The 19,239-nt window shown below is 39.1% G+C and overlaps 1 protein-coding gene across 5 annotated transcripts; it reads right to left on the bottom strand.

The window, feature by feature from the left end:
- Nucleotides 1-816: 816 nt before the first annotated feature.
- Nucleotides 817-18,638, bottom strand: LOC131232883 (probable protein phosphatase 2C 62). Of its 5 annotated transcripts, none has more exons than XM_058229427.1 (10): nt 18,334-18,637; nt 16,986-18,162; nt 16,742-16,766; nt 12,817-12,917; nt 11,103-11,172; nt 5,241-5,328; nt 4,144-4,313; nt 2,415-2,558; nt 1,795-1,923; nt 817-1,201 (listed from the first exon to the last, which is right to left on the bottom strand). In XM_058229427.1, the coding sequence occupies exons 1-10, from the start codon at nt 18,545-18,547 to the stop codon at nt 1,034-1,036; spliced, it is 2,286 nt and encodes a 761-aa protein (XP_058085410.1). In that variant the 5' UTR covers nt 18,548-18,637; the 3' UTR covers nt 817-1,033. The 5 variants fall into 5 exon arrangements, with proteins under 5 accessions (XP_058085410.1, XP_058085404.1, XP_058085390.1 ...); XM_058229421.1 differs by having other exon boundaries at nt 12,817-12,947; XM_058229407.1 differs by having other exon boundaries at nt 16,742-18,162; nt 18,334-18,638.
- Nucleotides 18,639-19,239: the final 601 nt, after the last annotated feature.

Consider the following 19,239-nt stretch of genomic DNA (forward strand, 5'->3'; position numbering starts at 1 on the left):
GCATCCAAACGACCCTTTACCTGTTTGGGAGCAAGTAGCCTTAAGGAAAATAATTATTTTCCACTTACATGGTGCTTGTGTTATTATTTTAGAAGGGAGTTTGGAAATTGACCATAATGACTACTTTTACTTGAAAATTAGCGTCTTATATATATATATATATATATATATATATATATATATATATATATATATATATATATATATAAAATATCCTCACAGAAAGCTAGTCCATGGTCATTTCCACCAAAAAGTGAAATTAACTTGAAAAACAGGGAAAAAACAAAACTTAAATTGATACCATTCTTTATACAGTTTTCCATATTGACCAATATCTAGAGTTCTTTTTTTTTTTTTTCCAATCCGCATCAAACAAACCCTACGGGATTTTGACTGCAAAATTCCTCAAGAATCCTAATGCTCTTTTTTCTTTCCTACAAAATGGTTAAGTCAACCACTGTGGGGCCCACGTGGTGCCTGTATGACATCCATCCAGTCCAATAGGTATACCCACCATGATGATCAGGCCAACTAAAAACCAGGCCAATCCAACCATGGGGTGGGCTACATGTGAACAGGGAGGTCTTTGGGTGGGTACTTTTTCTTTTTTCTTTTTTAAATGGCATGAACCACCTGATGATTGGATCGGCCTGATTTTTTTTTGTTTTTCTTATCATCATAGTGGGGTGCTCCTGTTAGATGGGTTAGATGCCACACATCAAGTCACCTACTTATGATTGGCTTCACCACATTTTCGAAGAAAACAAAAATGCAACGAAATTTTGGTAATTTTACTTTGCCTAAAATCATTCGGGGTTTCAACAAATAAATGCATTCTTTGGTAAAATCATAATTATCGAAGGAATTGTAATGTATATAAAAAAAATACTTCTAAATATAAGAGGAACATCCATGCTTGGAAAATGATGATGATAATGATGAGAGGGAAGGAGAGAGGGAGGGAGACGTTTGGAATACAAATAACAATAATTGAAGCCAATATTACAAAAATACAAGAGGAAGATGATTTGAACTAGCATTTGGAGGTTTGAACAAGAGAAACAACAACGGTCACATCATCCAGCTTGCCGCCACTATATGCGGTGTAACCGGCTGCTTTGGCTGCATCCGCAAAAGGACTTCTTACAGACTGTGACTTCCCTACCTGATGCGCCCTCCTTGCCATCATCTCTGCTATTTCCTGATTCCACATTCCCCATCATTCTTCTTATTATTAAAAGAAAAACCCGACTTGAATAGATTTCATTTCACATGCAAAAAAGATGAATCATTCTTGAAGACGTCCAACAGCATGCTGCCCTCCACAAGTGCCAATGAGGCACGTGTCTGAGATCAGGTCGGCCTCTGGGTGAGCATGTCCTAGACCAAAATTCAGGCCAGTCCTGAGTCCACTGATCAAGTGGGCAATTTAGAAAAAGTATAGCTGATGGTCCCAAATTCAACTTACATGCTTGGCCAAGTGATGAGTGGACTGGCTTGATTTTTGGGCAAGCGCATATTCACTGAGGGGCCCACCTGAGGAACAGAGGGGCTCACCTGAGGGGCCCACAGTGTTTGTGTTTGTTCTTTTCCCCAAAAAATTTAGTGTAGGCTTCTCCACCATGTTGCGATCGAGAAGCAACATCAATCTTTCTTAAACCTATTTTGACTATATTGATTATCTTGGAACTATTTTAGTCAACAAAATCAAACTGACCACTTTCAAGCAAAAATTCATCATGGAGGAGGGAAAAAAAAGAAGAAAGAAGGCTTAAGGCTGGTCTAAGTTCAGACCTTTGGTCTCAGTCCAGCTCGCACTGATCTGGAGACAATTAAAGCTATTTCTTCCTTGTATAGATTGTCAAAAAGGCCATCCGTTGCAGTGACAATTACATCACCTTCATTTAAATCGATCCTATAGCGCTGAAAACACAACAGAGAATAAATAATAGCATTAACATGGTTATCAGCAGCGTTGTTTCCCAATAGTGTCATCTTTCCTGCCTATAGATAAATTCACTAATCATTATGCCACAGTGACACAGTGAAAAAGGCTTCGGATACATAATGGTTCTGAAATAAGGGAAATGCCAGTAGGGAGGACAGACATGGACAGGGGACCCTGCAGCACACACCAATCTCACACACATGTCAGGAAGGTCCACTCATCAGGTGAGTCAAATGTGTCCGTTGAATAAGGACTGTTCACTTTTGGCGATTTTAACAAACCATCCATTTTTCTCACATACAAGTGGTCCACCTGATAAGTGGAGCGTCCCGATTTTTGGACAGGCCATGTTCAGAGTCAGCCCCACCTGATGAATGTCAAGGATCTCACACAAGACTGCTGCAAGGTTCCCCCTCCCTACCTCACTTGTGGAAGATCTCGTAGCATGACTCCTGAATTATTATACCTCAATGAATTTCGAGGGGTTGCCGCCCTTCTCAATCTGAACGGGAAAATTGAACTCATAAACCATTGGGGAGGATCGTTTGAAAACTTCATTATTTCTTATAATGATGAATCCTGAATCTCCAATATTTGCAACATGGAGAGCCTGTTGCAAATCCCATGTTAGAATGTCAGAGTGAACAAAGTAATTTCAGATGTGTGCAAAAAAAAAAAAAAAAAACTTGATAAACATTGAATCTCTATTGACAATATGGAACAGGCATCCGATAAGAATCTTTGGAGAATGAATTTGATGCTCCCAGGGTGCTTGGAGAGTTGGTGTGCACATTGTCTCCGACCATCTAAAGACCATAAGAGGGATCTGTAACCACTTTATTACTTGAATTTTTAGAAGCCATTTTGAAATGCATATTTTAAGATTCCCACACACAACTGTTGGATGTTGAGAGATGTGAGAGCTGGCTCCTTAACTTTTAGACTAGTATCGATTAGCAGAAAGAAATAGATATTTTCGCACAAGTAATGCACCCAATTGGGCACCATTTGGCAGAGATTCCAGCATTCAGTAAAAGCAGAACATAATAAGAACAAAGCTGCTTTCAAAGCATAAACTAATTAAACGTGTTACTTTCAAGTCTTTTATATATAAAAAAGGAAAAACGCTGAGAATCGAACAGCACTACCACTAAAGATATTGTCCAAGAAACAGAAGGAAATGAAGATATAAAGATAATGGGTTTATCCTTGCATTAAACCAGCATAAAAAAGGATATAATCAAGATAACATAGACGTGCTATGTGAGGGGTGCAGCACTATGTCAAGGAACCCAAGTTCATCTCACTCGTAGTTAAGAAAAATGATCAAATCAGTTCGAAACCCATCCAAGTCAAGTGGAGGTGGATCCTAAAAATTTTGGAAAGTACGGGGCATTTGAAATTCAGTTAAGACCCAGTTGGCCTATTGTAGCTCGCCCATGACCTCGGTGAAAAGAAATTAAATCATACTCTGAAATCATTTACTGCAACTGAAAATAAGTCAATGCATTGAGTCCACTCCGATTGCACAATTAATGTGTTGCAAACTATGTCAATGTTAAGGACTAGCACAACAGAATTATCCCATGCATAGACAAGGAAACAATGGTTGGTAAAACTTCGTTTTGCAGAATCCATGCCATTCCAAGATCAATCAGCATCAGCACCTTCATTTCCAAACTTTGAATAGAGGATATGCAAACATGAAAGTTGAAAATCCCATAGCTTACCACTGAATATTAAATGGCAAGAAACTTCGGAGATTATGTAAATTCCTTATTACTGTCTAAGAGGAGGCCTTACGACCTACAATTGCCTCAGCACTACTGTGAAGTGATATTGACCCCAAGCAAATGGCAAGGGGTCCAAAACAGTTTACCAGTTCAGAATATCTTCTCGAGATGCACAGTAGTTTTGATGGAGGTATACCAGAAATCCACTGAAATACAGTTAAATTATGAAGATTGTTCTGACGGTTATATCTTTCAGGTGAACTGGCTATGTAATCTAACCCATACTTTAGTCTCCTTGACATGGCTACAATTGGGATTCAGTAGGAACCTCCTTGAGGCACATGTTTTACTAGCAGGGTGGATATGCTAGGGAGTATTCAGGAATCCTAAGAATCGGACTGATACTTTGTCGATTAGTGCACGGCTTAAATGAAAGCATCATCTATTGGGAAAATAATATACCTGGCCATCAAAATAAGCAACCAGTATTGTAGATGAGCCAGGAGAACTTGCTTCTGCAGCGCTTTGAATGAGGATTTGGTCTGGTTCAGTTCGTTGAACTCCTTGACATTCTGCTACTAACCTTGCACAATTGTCCATCAGTTCTTGAGCATACAATCCTGCATTGATCCCTGAAAAAGGCAATGCAGATCATCTTGAATTTAGTAGTATTTCCCATGGTTTTTTTTTTTTTTTTTAATTAAAAAAAAAAAGCCAATACCAATTTGACTACGCACCGTCTAGATCAAAATGAGCCCCCACGCAAAATATCCATCTATTCCGACCGAGTCAGAACCATTCTGACTGAGTCAGGGCAAGTTGTAGGGTGTCACTCAAATGGCAAGCAAGTTGCGCTCAGAAGCTGACATATAGATCACTGGAATGACCTAATAGGATTATCATAGGCAACAAAAACTTTTTCTTTGAACAGGGTTTCTCCATGGCACATAGTGGAAAAGGGACCAAAAACTCCAGATGTTCAGAGGTTTAGGATGACAGAATCTTGCACTTTGAATAGAAGAATATCAATCCTTCTACACTCAATTGCTCTATAATACCCCTTAAATGTGAAAGTTCACATCCAGGAGGTGTCTATGGTCTACACAAATTGAGGAACATGCACAACCATTTTGAAACTTTAGGAAGCCTAGTTAGTTGATACAGATGACTCATTATACCGTACATTTGAAAAATATTTCCCGTCCAGGATCAGGTGGGCTTGTGAGTTGTTACAGATCGAAGGCTCTAAAATGCCCAAAAGGATGTGGGCGGAGGTAGCAAGAAAAGACTGGAAGACCCATGGTCTAACTGAAGTTATGGCCCTTGATAGCGTGGAATGGTGGAATCAGATTCATTTTGCCGGCCCCAATTAATTGAGATAAGGCTTAGTTGATGAAGATGATGATAATGATGTGGAATAAAGACTTGAGGGTATATCTAGAGTTCCAATATGATATAGATACACAAAATATGCTAGCCAAAGCAACAGCAAGCCTGCTTCCTGATGATAAAACAAAATGAAATTTTTATATAGCATTATGTCATCATAACAGGATTACCTTCTAGTGACCATTGACCAACTCCATCAGCTACACCTAACCAGTTCTTACATGCCACAAAATAAGCATCCTCCCCACCTGTCAATGCCTGGCATTGTTATTCTATATTACTAACCTGAGTATTTCATTTCATGTGAAACAGCCAAGTAATTGAATACCAGAGGTGGCTTACATACTGGCTTCTCTACTGAACAAATATGCATAAGAGTGATAGGAAAAAATATCCAAAAACTAATTACCTGGTCTGCAGGCAGTATGATCTACATGGTTGCAGCATGCTACATTTCCGATGAAATTAATAAACTTAAGATCTCTTACATTTAGAAGTGAACATCTCACCCTCCAAATAATCATCGCTAAGAAGTTTCTGAGGATTCAATGCTAGCATAATGGGTCACATATGGCATCAGCAATAGGAGCAGTGGAAACTATGGAATGGACGGTTTGGATCAATCCAATGGGCATCAGGTGGGGCCCACAAAAGTGTGGTTCGTATAGTTCATGCTCATGCACCAGAGTACCATAATACACATGTTGAAAAGGGACACAGGCTAGGGTTTTCTTCGCTTGCAAGAGAAGCGTGGCGGTGTTGGAGTTGGTGATGAGTCTGGCAATGGATAGGACTACATACGTATAAAGCAGCAACCATGGACCCCTCTCCCTTCACCAATCTTTGAAAGCAAGAAAGCCCAATTGAACGGAGGATGAGGAGCGGAAAACTGCCAGTGACGTTCATCCTCTCTGGTGAATCCAAGCAACGCTGGTTGTTCGTCTTCCCCAAGTTTCAGTAATCGCAAAATCCGGTACATTTTCATCCCAAAATCTTTTCATGGTTGACGCACAATTATCTAAAATTTGATAACATGTGGTATCAGTGTCAGGGCTGTGCGTCAGCCATGTCTAAGTTCATGATTAATTCTATCCGTGTTCTTGCTGTGGGATGAATGGATGCTTGGGTAAGAAAATCTTTCTGGGGAGCCCGTATATGCTGATTTGGGCTCTACAGCCCCTTGTACTATCTCTTCTCTTTTCCTGTAATTGTGGCCATGGCGACAATGGGCTTGCCTGCTTAAGCCTATAAATTCCTAACACATGTGCCACACATGACTTGTAAAGGTGAGTGTGGAAGGTTTGATGGGGCCTAGGTCTAGTATGACGGAACGACCGTGGTCCCTGTGCAAAATCCCACCTCATGGATGGTGATAATCATATACCATCACCATCGAATGGCCATAAGATGAAACAAGGCCCAGATCTGAGGATGGTTAGGATCTACATTCACATCAAGACTTTGATCTGCACACGCTAAATTACATATGACGTGCATATCCTCAATCCAAATAGTAAAACTGAGGGACCCACTTGGAGTGGATCTCAACCCTTCATTTATAAAAGAAAACATGGTTGTTGTTGCCTTTCAGTCTAATATTTGGGTTAAGATCCATCAACAGTTGGGACAGTATTTTTCGAAGGTTTGAATTGTTGCACAACAATGCTATGTGTATGACCAATTTTTTTAATGGTGCTAAACTCATAGGGTGTAATTCCTCTAGCATCATGGTGCTGCTTAGTGCACTCCTTGTCCAACAATTTCAAGAATGAGATCCAAGCCACTGATCAGGCATGCCCTACTGTGCATATCGTTTGGCCGAAAATCAGATGGGAACACTCATCTTTAGGCCATAGGTGTATGAAATAATTGGTCAAATAGACCAATGGTCCCAATTCAACATTATTATATGTGGCCCACTTATTAAAAAAATTGGCTTGTGAGTTGTTACCACAAAAGTGGTCTCCATGTAGATGGTCAACAACAATAGTCCATATTCAACTATAAAAAAGGGGTCCATGCCACAGGATCTAAGGTCCAGATTGATACCATGCTTGGATTGTTCACATATTAATGGACTTTTATAGGACAGTTTCCATTGTGTTATTAAAGGGACTGATTTTCAATCCGTAATCTTGCCTGGGTTATAATTAATAATCCATGTTCATAATAAGTTATAAGTTTTGACAATTTCAGTTATATGAAGATGAATGGGACATGTTCACTAAATCTAACCCATCAAAATCATTAAATAATTGATTATATATGTTGTGTTATACATTGAATGAACATCATTAATAATATTTATGTTGACAATTTATGTGGTTGCAGTATGCGACCTTTCCAACGAAATAATAAAATTAAGATCTCTTATGTTTAGATGTGAACATCTCTCTGCGAAAATAATCGTCTATGAAGTTTCTGAGTATTCATTTAATGCAACCAGGCCACCTATAATCCAATTGAGACCTAGATACAATTGATCATGTGACCAGGCCCATTTTAAAAGTTCATACTGCAAATGAGGCAAAACCAAGGGCATAGATCAGGCCTATCTGACCGTCCATATTGAAGGTTTGAAGCATATCAAGGTTCCAAAGTGACCTAAGCAATGCCTCTAGATCCTTTCATCTGATACCACAATTAATGGGAAAGAACAGCAAACAGAAACCCAGATTCTAAGTAGACAAAGTAGCTACAAATATGATTTCTCCAACACTTGGTAGCTTTGACCGGTTGTAGTCTTCTTTCTAGTCCTCAATATGCCACACTCAGGAAGCAACAAGGTATTCTGTAACGGTAACGGTGGCCGTTACGATACAGGTCATAATGGCTGCTACGGCCCCCAAAACGGCCACCACTGTTACCTTTACAATACGGGTCATAACGGCTGTTACGGCCCCCATAGCGGCCACCACTGTTACCTTTACGATACGGGTCATAACAGCTATTACGGCCCCCATAACGGCCGTTACGGTCTCTCTTTTTTTATTGAAAAAAAAAAAAACCCCAAAAAACTTGTATTTGCCCCATAACAGACCATTACGGGGTTGTTATGGCCTTTACAGGGGACGTAACGGGCCGTTAATGGTAATTTTTCCATAAATAGCTATTACGGCCATTACGACCCCATAACGTGTAACAGTTGCCACCGTTACCTTTACGTAACAGTCTTTACGGCTCCATAACAGCCTTTATAGCACGCCATGAATGAATGGTATACGAAGCACGGCATGGCAGAGAACATCAAGAAGAAGAGAGAGAAACGAATAAAAGGGATTATGATATTTAGTCTCACCACAAGAAATAACAAACTAGAAGAATCTCATTTCTAGACCTTTAAGAGTCTCAATTCTACTAAATGAGTCCAATCTCAGGAACTCAAATAAAAAGGCCTTTTCGGTAGCAGTGAAAGCTCCTATTTGGGATTGTGCTTCCCTTTTCTGTTTTGTTTTCCCCCAAATTCAGCAACCCCAAATCCTTACTCTAAAACCCAAAAATTTTTAAACCCCCAAATTCCCTTAACCCTGGCCTTTTTTTCCAACACCGATAACCACTTTCAGATCTAACCTCTGCCCCCTATTACTTTCCCAAAAACCCAACCCCTTCTTCCCACGTCAATAACCACTTCTAGAGACAACCTCAGCCATTTTACTTTTTGGAAACCCAATAGCAGCCGGATGTATACCACCCAAATTCCAATGGAAGCCCCAAGAAGTTCGTAACACAAGTTACACAACCATGAACCATACCAGTCCCAGTTCTCAATAGCAGCCTATCCCTATTGTCAGTTCTTAAACCCATTGCATAACTCTACCAGTCCCAAAATCCAACTTTCAGCCTTCAAAACACACCAACTTTCAAAGCCTAGCCCATATACAGCTATTAAACCATTGCAGCCACTTATAACCCTAACCTAATCCAATTATTTCAACTTATTTACAACCTCAGTCCCTTAAACCCATTTCTACAATTTAAACCAACTACTTTGAAAACCCTAGGGGTTGTTTGGTTCATGGAAATCCAGCCCATGGGAAATGGATTCGATTAGTGAGGAGTTGAATTTGTGTTTGGGTCCAGGGAAAGGGTGGGAAATGAATTCTTTTATGATTCCCAAATTTTGACCCTTTCATGATTCCCATCTTTTTTATGGGTTGTTTCTTTTCATAGGATTTTTCTAGATTCAGATTTAGAGGAGCTTACTCTTCTCCTCTCATTTGCAGGGAGTTTCCCTGTCTCTTTCTTTGTCTTCGGAAGATTCATTATGCTGGTTGCTGTCAAGCTTGACGCTGTTTATGGTGCGATCTTTTTACAAGTCTCTTTCTGCATCATCTTTCTCTTCATGTTGTCACACCAGCTAGGTTTGGTTCTATGGAGTGCCGCCTAAAGTTGTTGCATTGGATGGCTAGTGGGAAGGAATAGAATTCTAACCGTTGACAATCTCCAGAAAGGAGGAATGCAGATTCCGAATGTGTGTCTCCTTTGTCCTCAAGTGGAGGAATTTGTCGATCATCTTTTCTTGCATTGCGCTTTCACTTCAGACATTTGGTGGAGTGTTCTCAGGTTGGCAGGTATTTCTTGGGTAATGCCGCAAGCTATGGATGGCATGTTCTGAGGGTGGCACGGGGATTCAGGAGGAGCTTTGGGTAAAAAGAAGTGGATAATTCTTCTAATGGTTGTTCTCTGGGCTGTTTGGGCAGAAAGAAATAACTGTTGCTTCCGTAATAGTGTTTCAGCTGTGGGGGTGTTTTCGAGAGTCCTAGTTATGTTTAGAGACTGGGCTCCTTAGTTCTTGTTTTAGTTCAGGGTTTGGGCTGATGTGGAGCAGTTTGGTGTTTTTGGTTTAGTTTCTTTTTTCTGTTTTCTTTGGCTGTTTGTTAGTTTGGTCTTTCTTTTTCTTGTCTTTTTGTGCCTATCAATAAATTTCTAATTTTTCAAAAAAAAAAAAAAAAAAAAAAGAATGAAGGAAAAAAGGCCTCTCTCATAACAACTCTTCCCTGGTATCCAAACACAAACTGGATTCCTGATAACTGCTTTCTCAGTACCCAAACATGGTACACAAAATCTCTTTCACTGGAAATCTATTTCTTGGAAACAGATTCAAGATCTCCTTTATGATTCCAGGTCAAACAACCCGTACACCTGCTAAATTTAAATGATGCCACAATCTGAACTTATTCCTATCCAAAAGTGATCCCGAACAGTATCAAAATCTGGTCAATCTCAGTGAAACCTATTTCCCCAAACCTATCCACTATCAGTCCAAAGTACAAGGCCAATTTTCAGCCCAATCTTAGCCCCCGAATTGTCATATAAACAGCCCTCAACAACTGCCCCTATCTACAGTCAAACAGACCCAAACTTTCTGTGCAGAAATCTGCCCAGTAATCTGTCAAGACTAAAAAAGCTTTCTAGAAATCTGTCCTCTTCCAGCCCCAAGTACAACACCCAAAATCTGTCCAGAAGTTTTATACTTAACCGCAGGTCATCTTCTAAACCTTGAACAAACCTAAAACCTGCACCTAAGCTTTAATCACATCAAAGATCCTTTCAAAATCTGTCCCTAAACTATCACATGTAACCTGGCCTTAAATCAGCTCTATTCCTTTGTTGTTGAGTAGGCATGGAATAGAAACACCTTGCCACTAGAAATGGAAGAATAATACACAATGCAAAATTTGGGCTGTAGAAGTAATTTGGGGTTGGAGGAATAAAAAATATACATTCTATTTATTGTAAATAATGAAAATAGAACTTGAAAAAGGCCAAGAAATTGTTCATCCTCAATATTGATTTTGTGAAACAGTTGCAGAACAAATAATAACAATAATCATGTCCATAACCACTAACTACGTCACAAGATTCATATGGAGCAGTTTGAAGTCTAACAACCGTAGCACTTAAATTTTTTAGTTCCTTTTAGCATATTTGCATGGAATAGAAATAAGGATGCATCTAATATCTTATCTAATTAGTGATACAAAAGAAGGATAAAAGGTTTGGACAATTTTTCAGTTAATAATTGGGAATACCTTAGAAGGATGTGGTAATATAGCGACCCCTGAAGAAAGGAAAGAACTCGGTAGAGATATCTCTGTTTCCCTAAATAGAAGATGAAATAGATGAGGATGGAAATAATCCTCAAAGTATCTTGAATACAACCAAACAAAATAAGCCAGAGAATTGTGCAAGACAAACATTTGTACTTCTAGCAAATGAAATAGAAATCATTTCAAAATTCCTCCATAAATCTCAGGGAAAAAGAACTAGTTAGTTTACAAAATATAAAAAGGTAGAGAATAGTAAATTATGCTGAACTGGTTACTTGAAAATTGGATATACTAAAAAAAGTGCATAAAAAAAGTTGGCCAATAAGTACATTGAACAAGTTTTTAAGACTCAAAATTGGTTACCAACTTGGCTGTGACCAAAACCAAATTGAGTAGCCAAGACATATTTGGATCAAGTCGCAATGAAATCAAGCTCAGTCGAGTCATGTCCAATCCTTTGTTTTCTTTGAGAGGATTCATAGAAAAATAGAAGAATAGGGAGAGACAGAGAAATTTATAGAACACAAGAAAAGCCATCGACGTATGATAAAAGAGCAGTTGATGTATTGTATTATTATGTACTACGTATTAATAATAAAGTAAACATGCTTTCAAACCCCTCCTGTCAATAACTGAGTCGGATGATATGAACAAATATCAGCAGAGTCATGTTGGGTCAGTTTGACTACACCAGGCTAGACTTTAAACCTTTGTGGAGAATCAAAATTGCCCTATATATTTATTCGGAGTTATGAAAGTGACTCTTTACATGGTTATTAGAGGTTGAAGTATCATTTTAGATGTATAAGGAATGAAGTGAGCTTTCTAGTTTTATGCCCATCAAATGGGACCCCAACCATCTCATATATACGAGACATAGAAGCTTCATTTTGGCATGCAACTCATACACCCCGGTACAAGTCAATATAAGTCTGTAACAGGTTAAACCTTCTCTATACCCTGCAACTACATTACATTCTTCTGTCGTTTGATGTTTCTACTCCCCAGAAAGAATTTCTTCAGACATTATTCTATTCCACAAGTTTATTTAAATTATGGCATTTCTCACACCTAACATCATCATCATCATCATCTAAGCCTTATCTAATTAATTAGCGTCGGCTTCGCACCTAACATTATCTAGATTGCTAATCCCCTGCATTTTTGCCACATCACCCTATCCATGCTGTGGGTCATTTTGCAATCCAGATTGTCATTTCGAGAGACCCAAAATTATGGTTTTATACTCTTATTGTTGAGTAAGACAATAGAAATATACATATGCAGTGCAAGGCAGACAATTAAATACTATACATGCCATACTTATCGTATTAATCACTTCAAAAATAAAAGTAAAGCATCATTTTGTGATATATAACTATGTAGAATATCTTAGTAGTCTGTACCAGAGCAACCTGAATGATCCTACCCCCAGCATACTGTGTGCCAGAGGAAGTAGCGCATGGCATACCCATCCCATACGGTGAACTGGAGTGAACAGTGTTCCAGGTATACTTATCCCATCCATGTGATTCCAAAGTTCAACTTACCTAGGGTTTAACCATGTTAGACAGGAACTAACTACAACGAGATAATAATATTCTAGAGACAGATGGTGATTACATTAACCTAAGATTACCACACAGTCTTGGCATATTAATGCCGCTTTAAATTAGAAAGGAAGAAACAAACATACCCTTTAGGATCAAAAGCACTGGTCACATCTTGAATCTGTGTAAGTGTTGAATCTGCCACTTGTACACTCCCATTGTTTTCATCCCCTCTAGTGTGTGCTGCCTGAAGATGAGATGAACTCATCTCCTCTAACTACAAAAAAAATAAATAAAAATAAATACAAATATGCAAATCACTAAATTCCTCCTGAAATCAAGGAAGTCTAGAATAACATTATTATTATTATTATTATTATTTTCCCTCTGAACATTACATTTTCACATGAAGATTTATTTTGAAATCACTGTGAATTTAGGATAGAGATTAGGCTTATAAAAGAAGAAAGCATGTAGATACCCATAAATTGAAGGCCCAGATACAGACACTTTCAGTTAGAAGAAAACAACTACAATAGTTGGGAAGCATCCCCAAGCACGTCATAGGACAAGCATACCATAAGAGAATAAGATAATAGCACAGATTGCAATCTAGAAAAGAATCATTGTGAAAAAAAGACATCTAAACCTTACCTTAAAGGAATCAAGGTATCCCGTATCGGTATCGGTTGGCGTAACAGTGACCTCCAAAACTGATACGGATACGGGGTCGTAACGGCGATACAGGGGCGTAACGGCCCATAACGGCGTAATTTTTTTTTTTGCCAAAAAAATATAAAAAAATATGTATTAAATCCGAAATATTCTAAGCATTCCAAATATGCATTCATTTATAAATTGGAACATGTTTATGGTGGTGTAACGGTCCACTCTTTGGTGAGAAGCTGTATCGGACTGTCTGATTAATTTTTGAACCAGGTAACCTGAATTTGACTACAAAATGTATATATTTAATTTTCTAAATATCTAATTTATATACTTAACAATTTAATATCTTTCTCCCAGTAGTTCTTTAAAAAAATTAAATTAAATTCAGGTAGATGGCGTTGCCAATTTCAAGCTGACTTGGAGGACCAATCTATGCCCCAAATTAGCCTCAAATTCATGCAATTTATTGTCATTATCCCACTTATGTATTAATGGACATTTATTGGATAGTGAATCATGAAAAAAATCAAAAGACCCTGTTTTAAAAAATAATAATACACAAAATAACAATTAAAACTATTCAAATAACTTAATTTTGGCATTGTGAGTTAGCAATTGCAGTTTATAATTTAATTGGTAAATTTTAAGTTAATATATGTCTTTCGTACAATTTTTTAAGGGCTCAAATTAGGCGAGACTCGGATTGTGAAGTGTAGCACACATGTCAAAGTTTTTTGGGTCCCACCCATGATGAATGTGTTATATCTAAACCGTCCATTCATTTGACGAGATCGTCTTAAGGCTTGACACGAAAAATAATACTGATCTAATTATCAAGTGGACCACACTGCAAAAAGCAGTGGGGGATTGAACGTCTACCATTGAAAACTTTTTTGGAATCACAGAACTTTTAGATCAATATGAAATTTGTTTTTCCTCTTCATTCAGGTCTTTTTGACCTTATGAACAGATTGGATGGAAAATAAATGTTAAGGTGGGCCTACGAATTGTTTAACGGTGAAAATCATCATCTCCGCTGCTATTTTTGGTGTGGTCCACACGATCTTTGGATACGATTCATTTTTTAGGTAATGCTCTAAAATAATATTTAAAAATAGATGAACGGTGTAGATATAATAAATACATCACTGTGGAGCCCATAAAACTTTGATCTCCTTTGAACCGTTCGTACAACTCGGAGCTCAAGGAGTGTCAGCGCTCGTCTCAGCGTGACACGTACCTACAACAGCTTACGCCTGCAAAAAAAAAAAACAAAGGAGAGAGGAAAACCGAAAAGAAAAAAGAGGGAAAGAAGAGAAGAAAAAAGAGGGAAAGAGGGAAAGAACAGAGAGAGAGAGAGGGGGGGAGAGAGAGAAGAAGGAGGAGGAGGAGGCCGCAGTCGCAGTCGCAGCAGGGCCGCAGCTGCAGCAGGGCCATAGCAGGCCGAGAAGAGGAAGAAGAAGAAGAAGAAGAAGAAGAAGAAAGAGAAGAAGAAGAGGAAAAGAAAGGAAAAAGGTAAGGTTTATTTATTTATTTATTTATATTTTTTTTCTAAGGCCCGTAACAGCCGTTACGGGTCAGTAACGGCCGTTACGTGTACAAAAACGGGACTCGGCCGATACGACCCCGTATCACATAACGGGTACCACCGTTACCGTTATATATCGGCCGTTACGGCCGATACGTAACCGTTTTGGGACACCCTGAAAGGAATACATATTACTTGTTGATCACAGAAACCTACCTCTATACCTTAATGTCTAAGTAGTACAACTACTAGTAACATACAAACTCCAAACTCCAGAAAAAATAATAATAATAATAATTAATAAATGAGAAACATTTCAATTGTACAGCCACATAAACATATACTATTTAAAAGTGACATTAAAGGCAGTACGCACTGATGCTGTTGCTGGTGAACTTAAAGAAGTGGTGTCATGCAGAGTTCATTCTATCACCTAGAAACACCTATCATACTCATGTATAATAGGAAGTAAACCAACAGAAAATTGCTTGCCAGCTACGGATCAGACCAGATAAAAAATCTACTCCTTCCAAGTTCTTGGAAGAGTTGATGGAGACGTGGCCTTTCAGGTTTTTCAACGTGGATTATTTGATGCTTCTTTCTCAGGCTACATGGGGGTTTCTGTGGTTTGCGCTGTTGCCAATAATGTAGTCGGTCAAGATGTGGTCCTTGGATAATATTTTCACCTACCAGACAAAAGGATGGAACCCACACCCACATGGCAACTAGAAATTTAAAAAAAAAAAAAAAAAAAAAAAAAAAACTGATTCATGTTTATACCATTTCTATGATATATATTGATGGTGATTTTAAAGTACATTTATTTGGCTTCAATTTTCTGTAATTTATACTTGCATTGCATTATATCTCATCTTTTAACTTATTAATAAACTGGAAGTTATAAGTTAGCTTTGTGATGAGGGGCCTGTCCATCCTGCTCGAAGATCCTAGTCATGCCCAAAACCCACCCGATGGTACTGGTGTGTAGGCTCAGGATCATTAACATAGAATAGACTCATCTCCTGTCAAGTCTTGGTATTTAACACCTTACATCCATGTTTGTCAGAGAAATACGCGTTCATGCCACTAAGACATCCGTCCATGAGGCATGGAAGATCGATAAAGGGGAGACCTTGAGCAGAAAACATCTCTAAAACAACAAAAAAATAATCAAGAAAACAGTGCATAGTGCCCTAGGGAGACTGGGTAATGCGGGATCTCGAGGGAAAAGCAAGGAAACATAATTTATTTGCCATAAGGCTCATATCCAAGTCCCTTTTGAATGATCATAGTAGCAACTGGTAAATTACAGGTGGATAGAAATTAAGGCTGCATTTGAATGCACAAGTGAATTGAATTGCAAACATTCAATTTAATAAAAAAGAAATGACACCTGGTTGAGGGTTCGAGTACCCATAGGTGGTGAAATTCCACTACGGCGTGAGTGTGTGGTGGTGTGTGTGTGTGTGTAACAATAATAATAATAATAAATAAATGACAAAAGTTAATGATGTCCCATAACATTCACAATGACAAAGCACTCCTCAAATAGCAGATGCTTCTTTCAAGTCCAACTAGAACATGATGCGTTCTAATCAGGTGGATCACAGATCTCCAACATGCATGCAAGAAAGGAAATTACGATTTGCTAATTTCTACTTCACTAGACCAATAATTGCAATACAAATTGATATTGTATCCAAAACTTCCCTAAATATTTAAAATGGGTCATTGTTTAAATTGACTTTCTCTTACTTATGTCTTTTATTCGAACATATACGAGAGACCCTCATAGATTTTCATACTCATAATCAAATGCACAACGAGAAATGGGAAGAAAAAGAAAAAAGAAGATATGAAAAAGCAAGTCGGACCATTATTGAGCTTTCAACAGATTCATGATCTGATTCTACATCCCGAACAGGGCCAGGATCTGCTGCAGCAGACATTTCCAAAGCTTTAGTTCCATCTTCAACCTTCTCCACTGTTTCCGATATATCATCATTTGGGGCTTTCACAAGGTTGACCTCTGTAGCAGAAGAAGCTTCCAATGCCCCAGTATTATCTTGAATCTTCTCTGGCAATTCAAAGACATCATTATTCAGGGCTTCTACTGGGTTGGATTCTGCAGCAGTAGATACTTCCAGCATCTCAGTATGGCCTTGCAGCTTCTCTTGCGATTCCACTAAATTGTCACTCAGAGCTTCCACCCCGTCGAACTCTGGAGCAGCAGATACTTCCAATACCATAGTACTGCCTAGAATTTTCTCTGGCAATTCCAACACATCATTGTTCAGGGCTTCTACAGGATCGAGCTCTGCAGAAGTAGATACTTCCGATGTCTCCATATTGTCATGCATCTTGTCCAGCAATACCAACACACCATCGCTCTGAGCTTCCACCAGGTTGAGCTCTGCAGTAATAGACAATTCCAAATCCTGATTATCATCCTGTATCTTCTCCGGAAATTCCAATACATCATTATTCAGGGTTTCCACAGAGTCAAGTTCTGCAGCAGCAGACACTTCCAACACCCCAATATCACCTTGAATCTTCTCTGCCATTTTCAATTCATCAATACTCACAGCTTCCACCAGATCAGGTTCTACAGAAGCAGATACTTCCAATAGCATAGAATCATCTTGTATCTTCTCTGATAATTCTAGAATGTCATCATTCACACTTTCCACTGGGCCCCGCTCAGCAGCAGTCGAAGATGCTACTGACGCTTCAGTAACATCTGCAATCTTCTCTGCTAATTCCAATGGGTCATCATTTAGAGCTTCCAATATTTTACTGCCATCACCATCTGAAAGAAGAACATTCCCTTTACCATCCACCGATGCTTCATCAGCAGGATCCTCTCGAATCTTCTCCACCAATTCCAATTGATCTTCATTCAGTGCTTCCACCAACATACTATCAGCACTACTTCGAACATCTTCATGGTCACTCTTAGGATCCAAAGTTTCCTCTTCTTGTGGAATTTTACTGAATTCTGTCAAAGAAGGTGTGCTCTGCATTCTCTCCAAATCCAGACGGTTCTCTTCTTTCAAATTTTCATCAATTCCGGTGGCAATCATCTCCATCTCGAAGTTTCCATCGGCAGATTCCTCACCAATTTCCTTCGGACAATCTTTTTTGACTGTTCCATCAGACGACTCCGCTTCCTCGACAGTATCAGCAACATTAGAAGCCGCGACTCCACTGCCTATCTCAACCTTAACATCATCAATACCAGCTTTCTCATCCGTCGGGTTTCCAAACCGGAACACGAAGCTGCCATCAGGACGCTCTGCCGAAATCACCAAATGTGGGGTGAATAAGCAACAGACGACCACACAAAATCGTACGGATCGGGACACGGAGATCCGATCGCTTCTAGAACCTCTAAGCGGGATCATTTTTTGTAAATTACGTTAAAATTCAGTTAAATTTGCAATAATTCAGAGATTTGGTACAGTACCGATGGTCGAGATGAGGTGGAGGTCGGATGGAAGTGAGGGTTTCGCAAGGATCTGATGAACGGAGGATCTCCTTTGGGTCGGCGGTCGGAGGAGGGGAGATATCCGATTGGGTCCGTACGACTTCGGAGAGATCTTACAGGGGATGTAGAGGGCGTGGAAACATAATGAATTAACGGAGCGGAGATCGAGAAATGTGGAGAAGATATCTGCCATTTGTTCGACGGTTTTTTTTCTAGGGCTAGGGTTTGGAGATGGGGAGAGACTGCATAGATGCTATTGTTGAGAGAGAGAGAGAGAGAGAGAGAGAGACTGGATAAGCTGGAAACGGATTAGATAGTGACCCGGCCACTAGCCAATGGCTTGTGGTCGGTGCTATATGGGCCCCATCATGATGTATGTGTTTCATCCATGCCATCCGTCCATTTTTCCAGATCATTTTATGGCATTTTCCCAACAATGAGGTAGATTAAAATCTCAAGTAGACCACACATTTTTGATTGAACTCTCACCATTAAAAACTTCTTGCCGGCCACAAAAGTTTTCGATCAAATCTGATGTTTCTTTTTTCCCTAAATCCAGTTATTTACGACCTAATCAACAGGTTGGATGTCAAATAAACATTACATTGGGCCCTAGGAGGTTTTTAATAGTGGACATTCAATCACTACTGTTTTCCAGTGGTGTGGTCCACATGAGTTTTATGTATGCCTCATTTTTTGTGTACAAAATAAAAGGATCTTTAAAAATTAATAAACGGAGTGGATAAAAAAAATACATCATTGTGGGGGCCACAGAGCACCGACCATTAGCCACCTGGCTAGGGGCAACGTCCCTAGCCAAACCGCGTCCGGATTAGCTAGCCGTTTTCTGTTTCTTGAAAAGCTTTGATACTCTGGCGGAGTGAG

This window comes from Magnolia sinica, chromosome 2 (genome assembly GCF_029962835.1).
Source record: "Magnolia sinica isolate HGM2019 chromosome 2, MsV1, whole genome shotgun sequence".
Taxonomy (NCBI): domain Eukaryota; kingdom Viridiplantae; phylum Streptophyta; class Magnoliopsida; order Magnoliales; family Magnoliaceae; genus Magnolia; species Magnolia sinica.

Coding starts and splice junctions, on each gene's coding strand:
- LOC131232883 (XM_058229399.1), bottom strand. CDS start 18,547: ATGGCAGATATCTTCTCCACATTTCTCGATCTCCGCTCCGTTAATTCA. Junction 5,329..11,102: donor TATTACCACATCCTTCTAAG/GTATTCCCAATT, acceptor TAACAATGCCAG/GCATTGACAGGTGGGGAGGA. Junction 1,202..1,794: donor GAGCTGGACTGAGACCAAAG/GTCTGAACTTAG, acceptor ATGTGGAATCAG/GAAATAGCAGAGATGATGGC.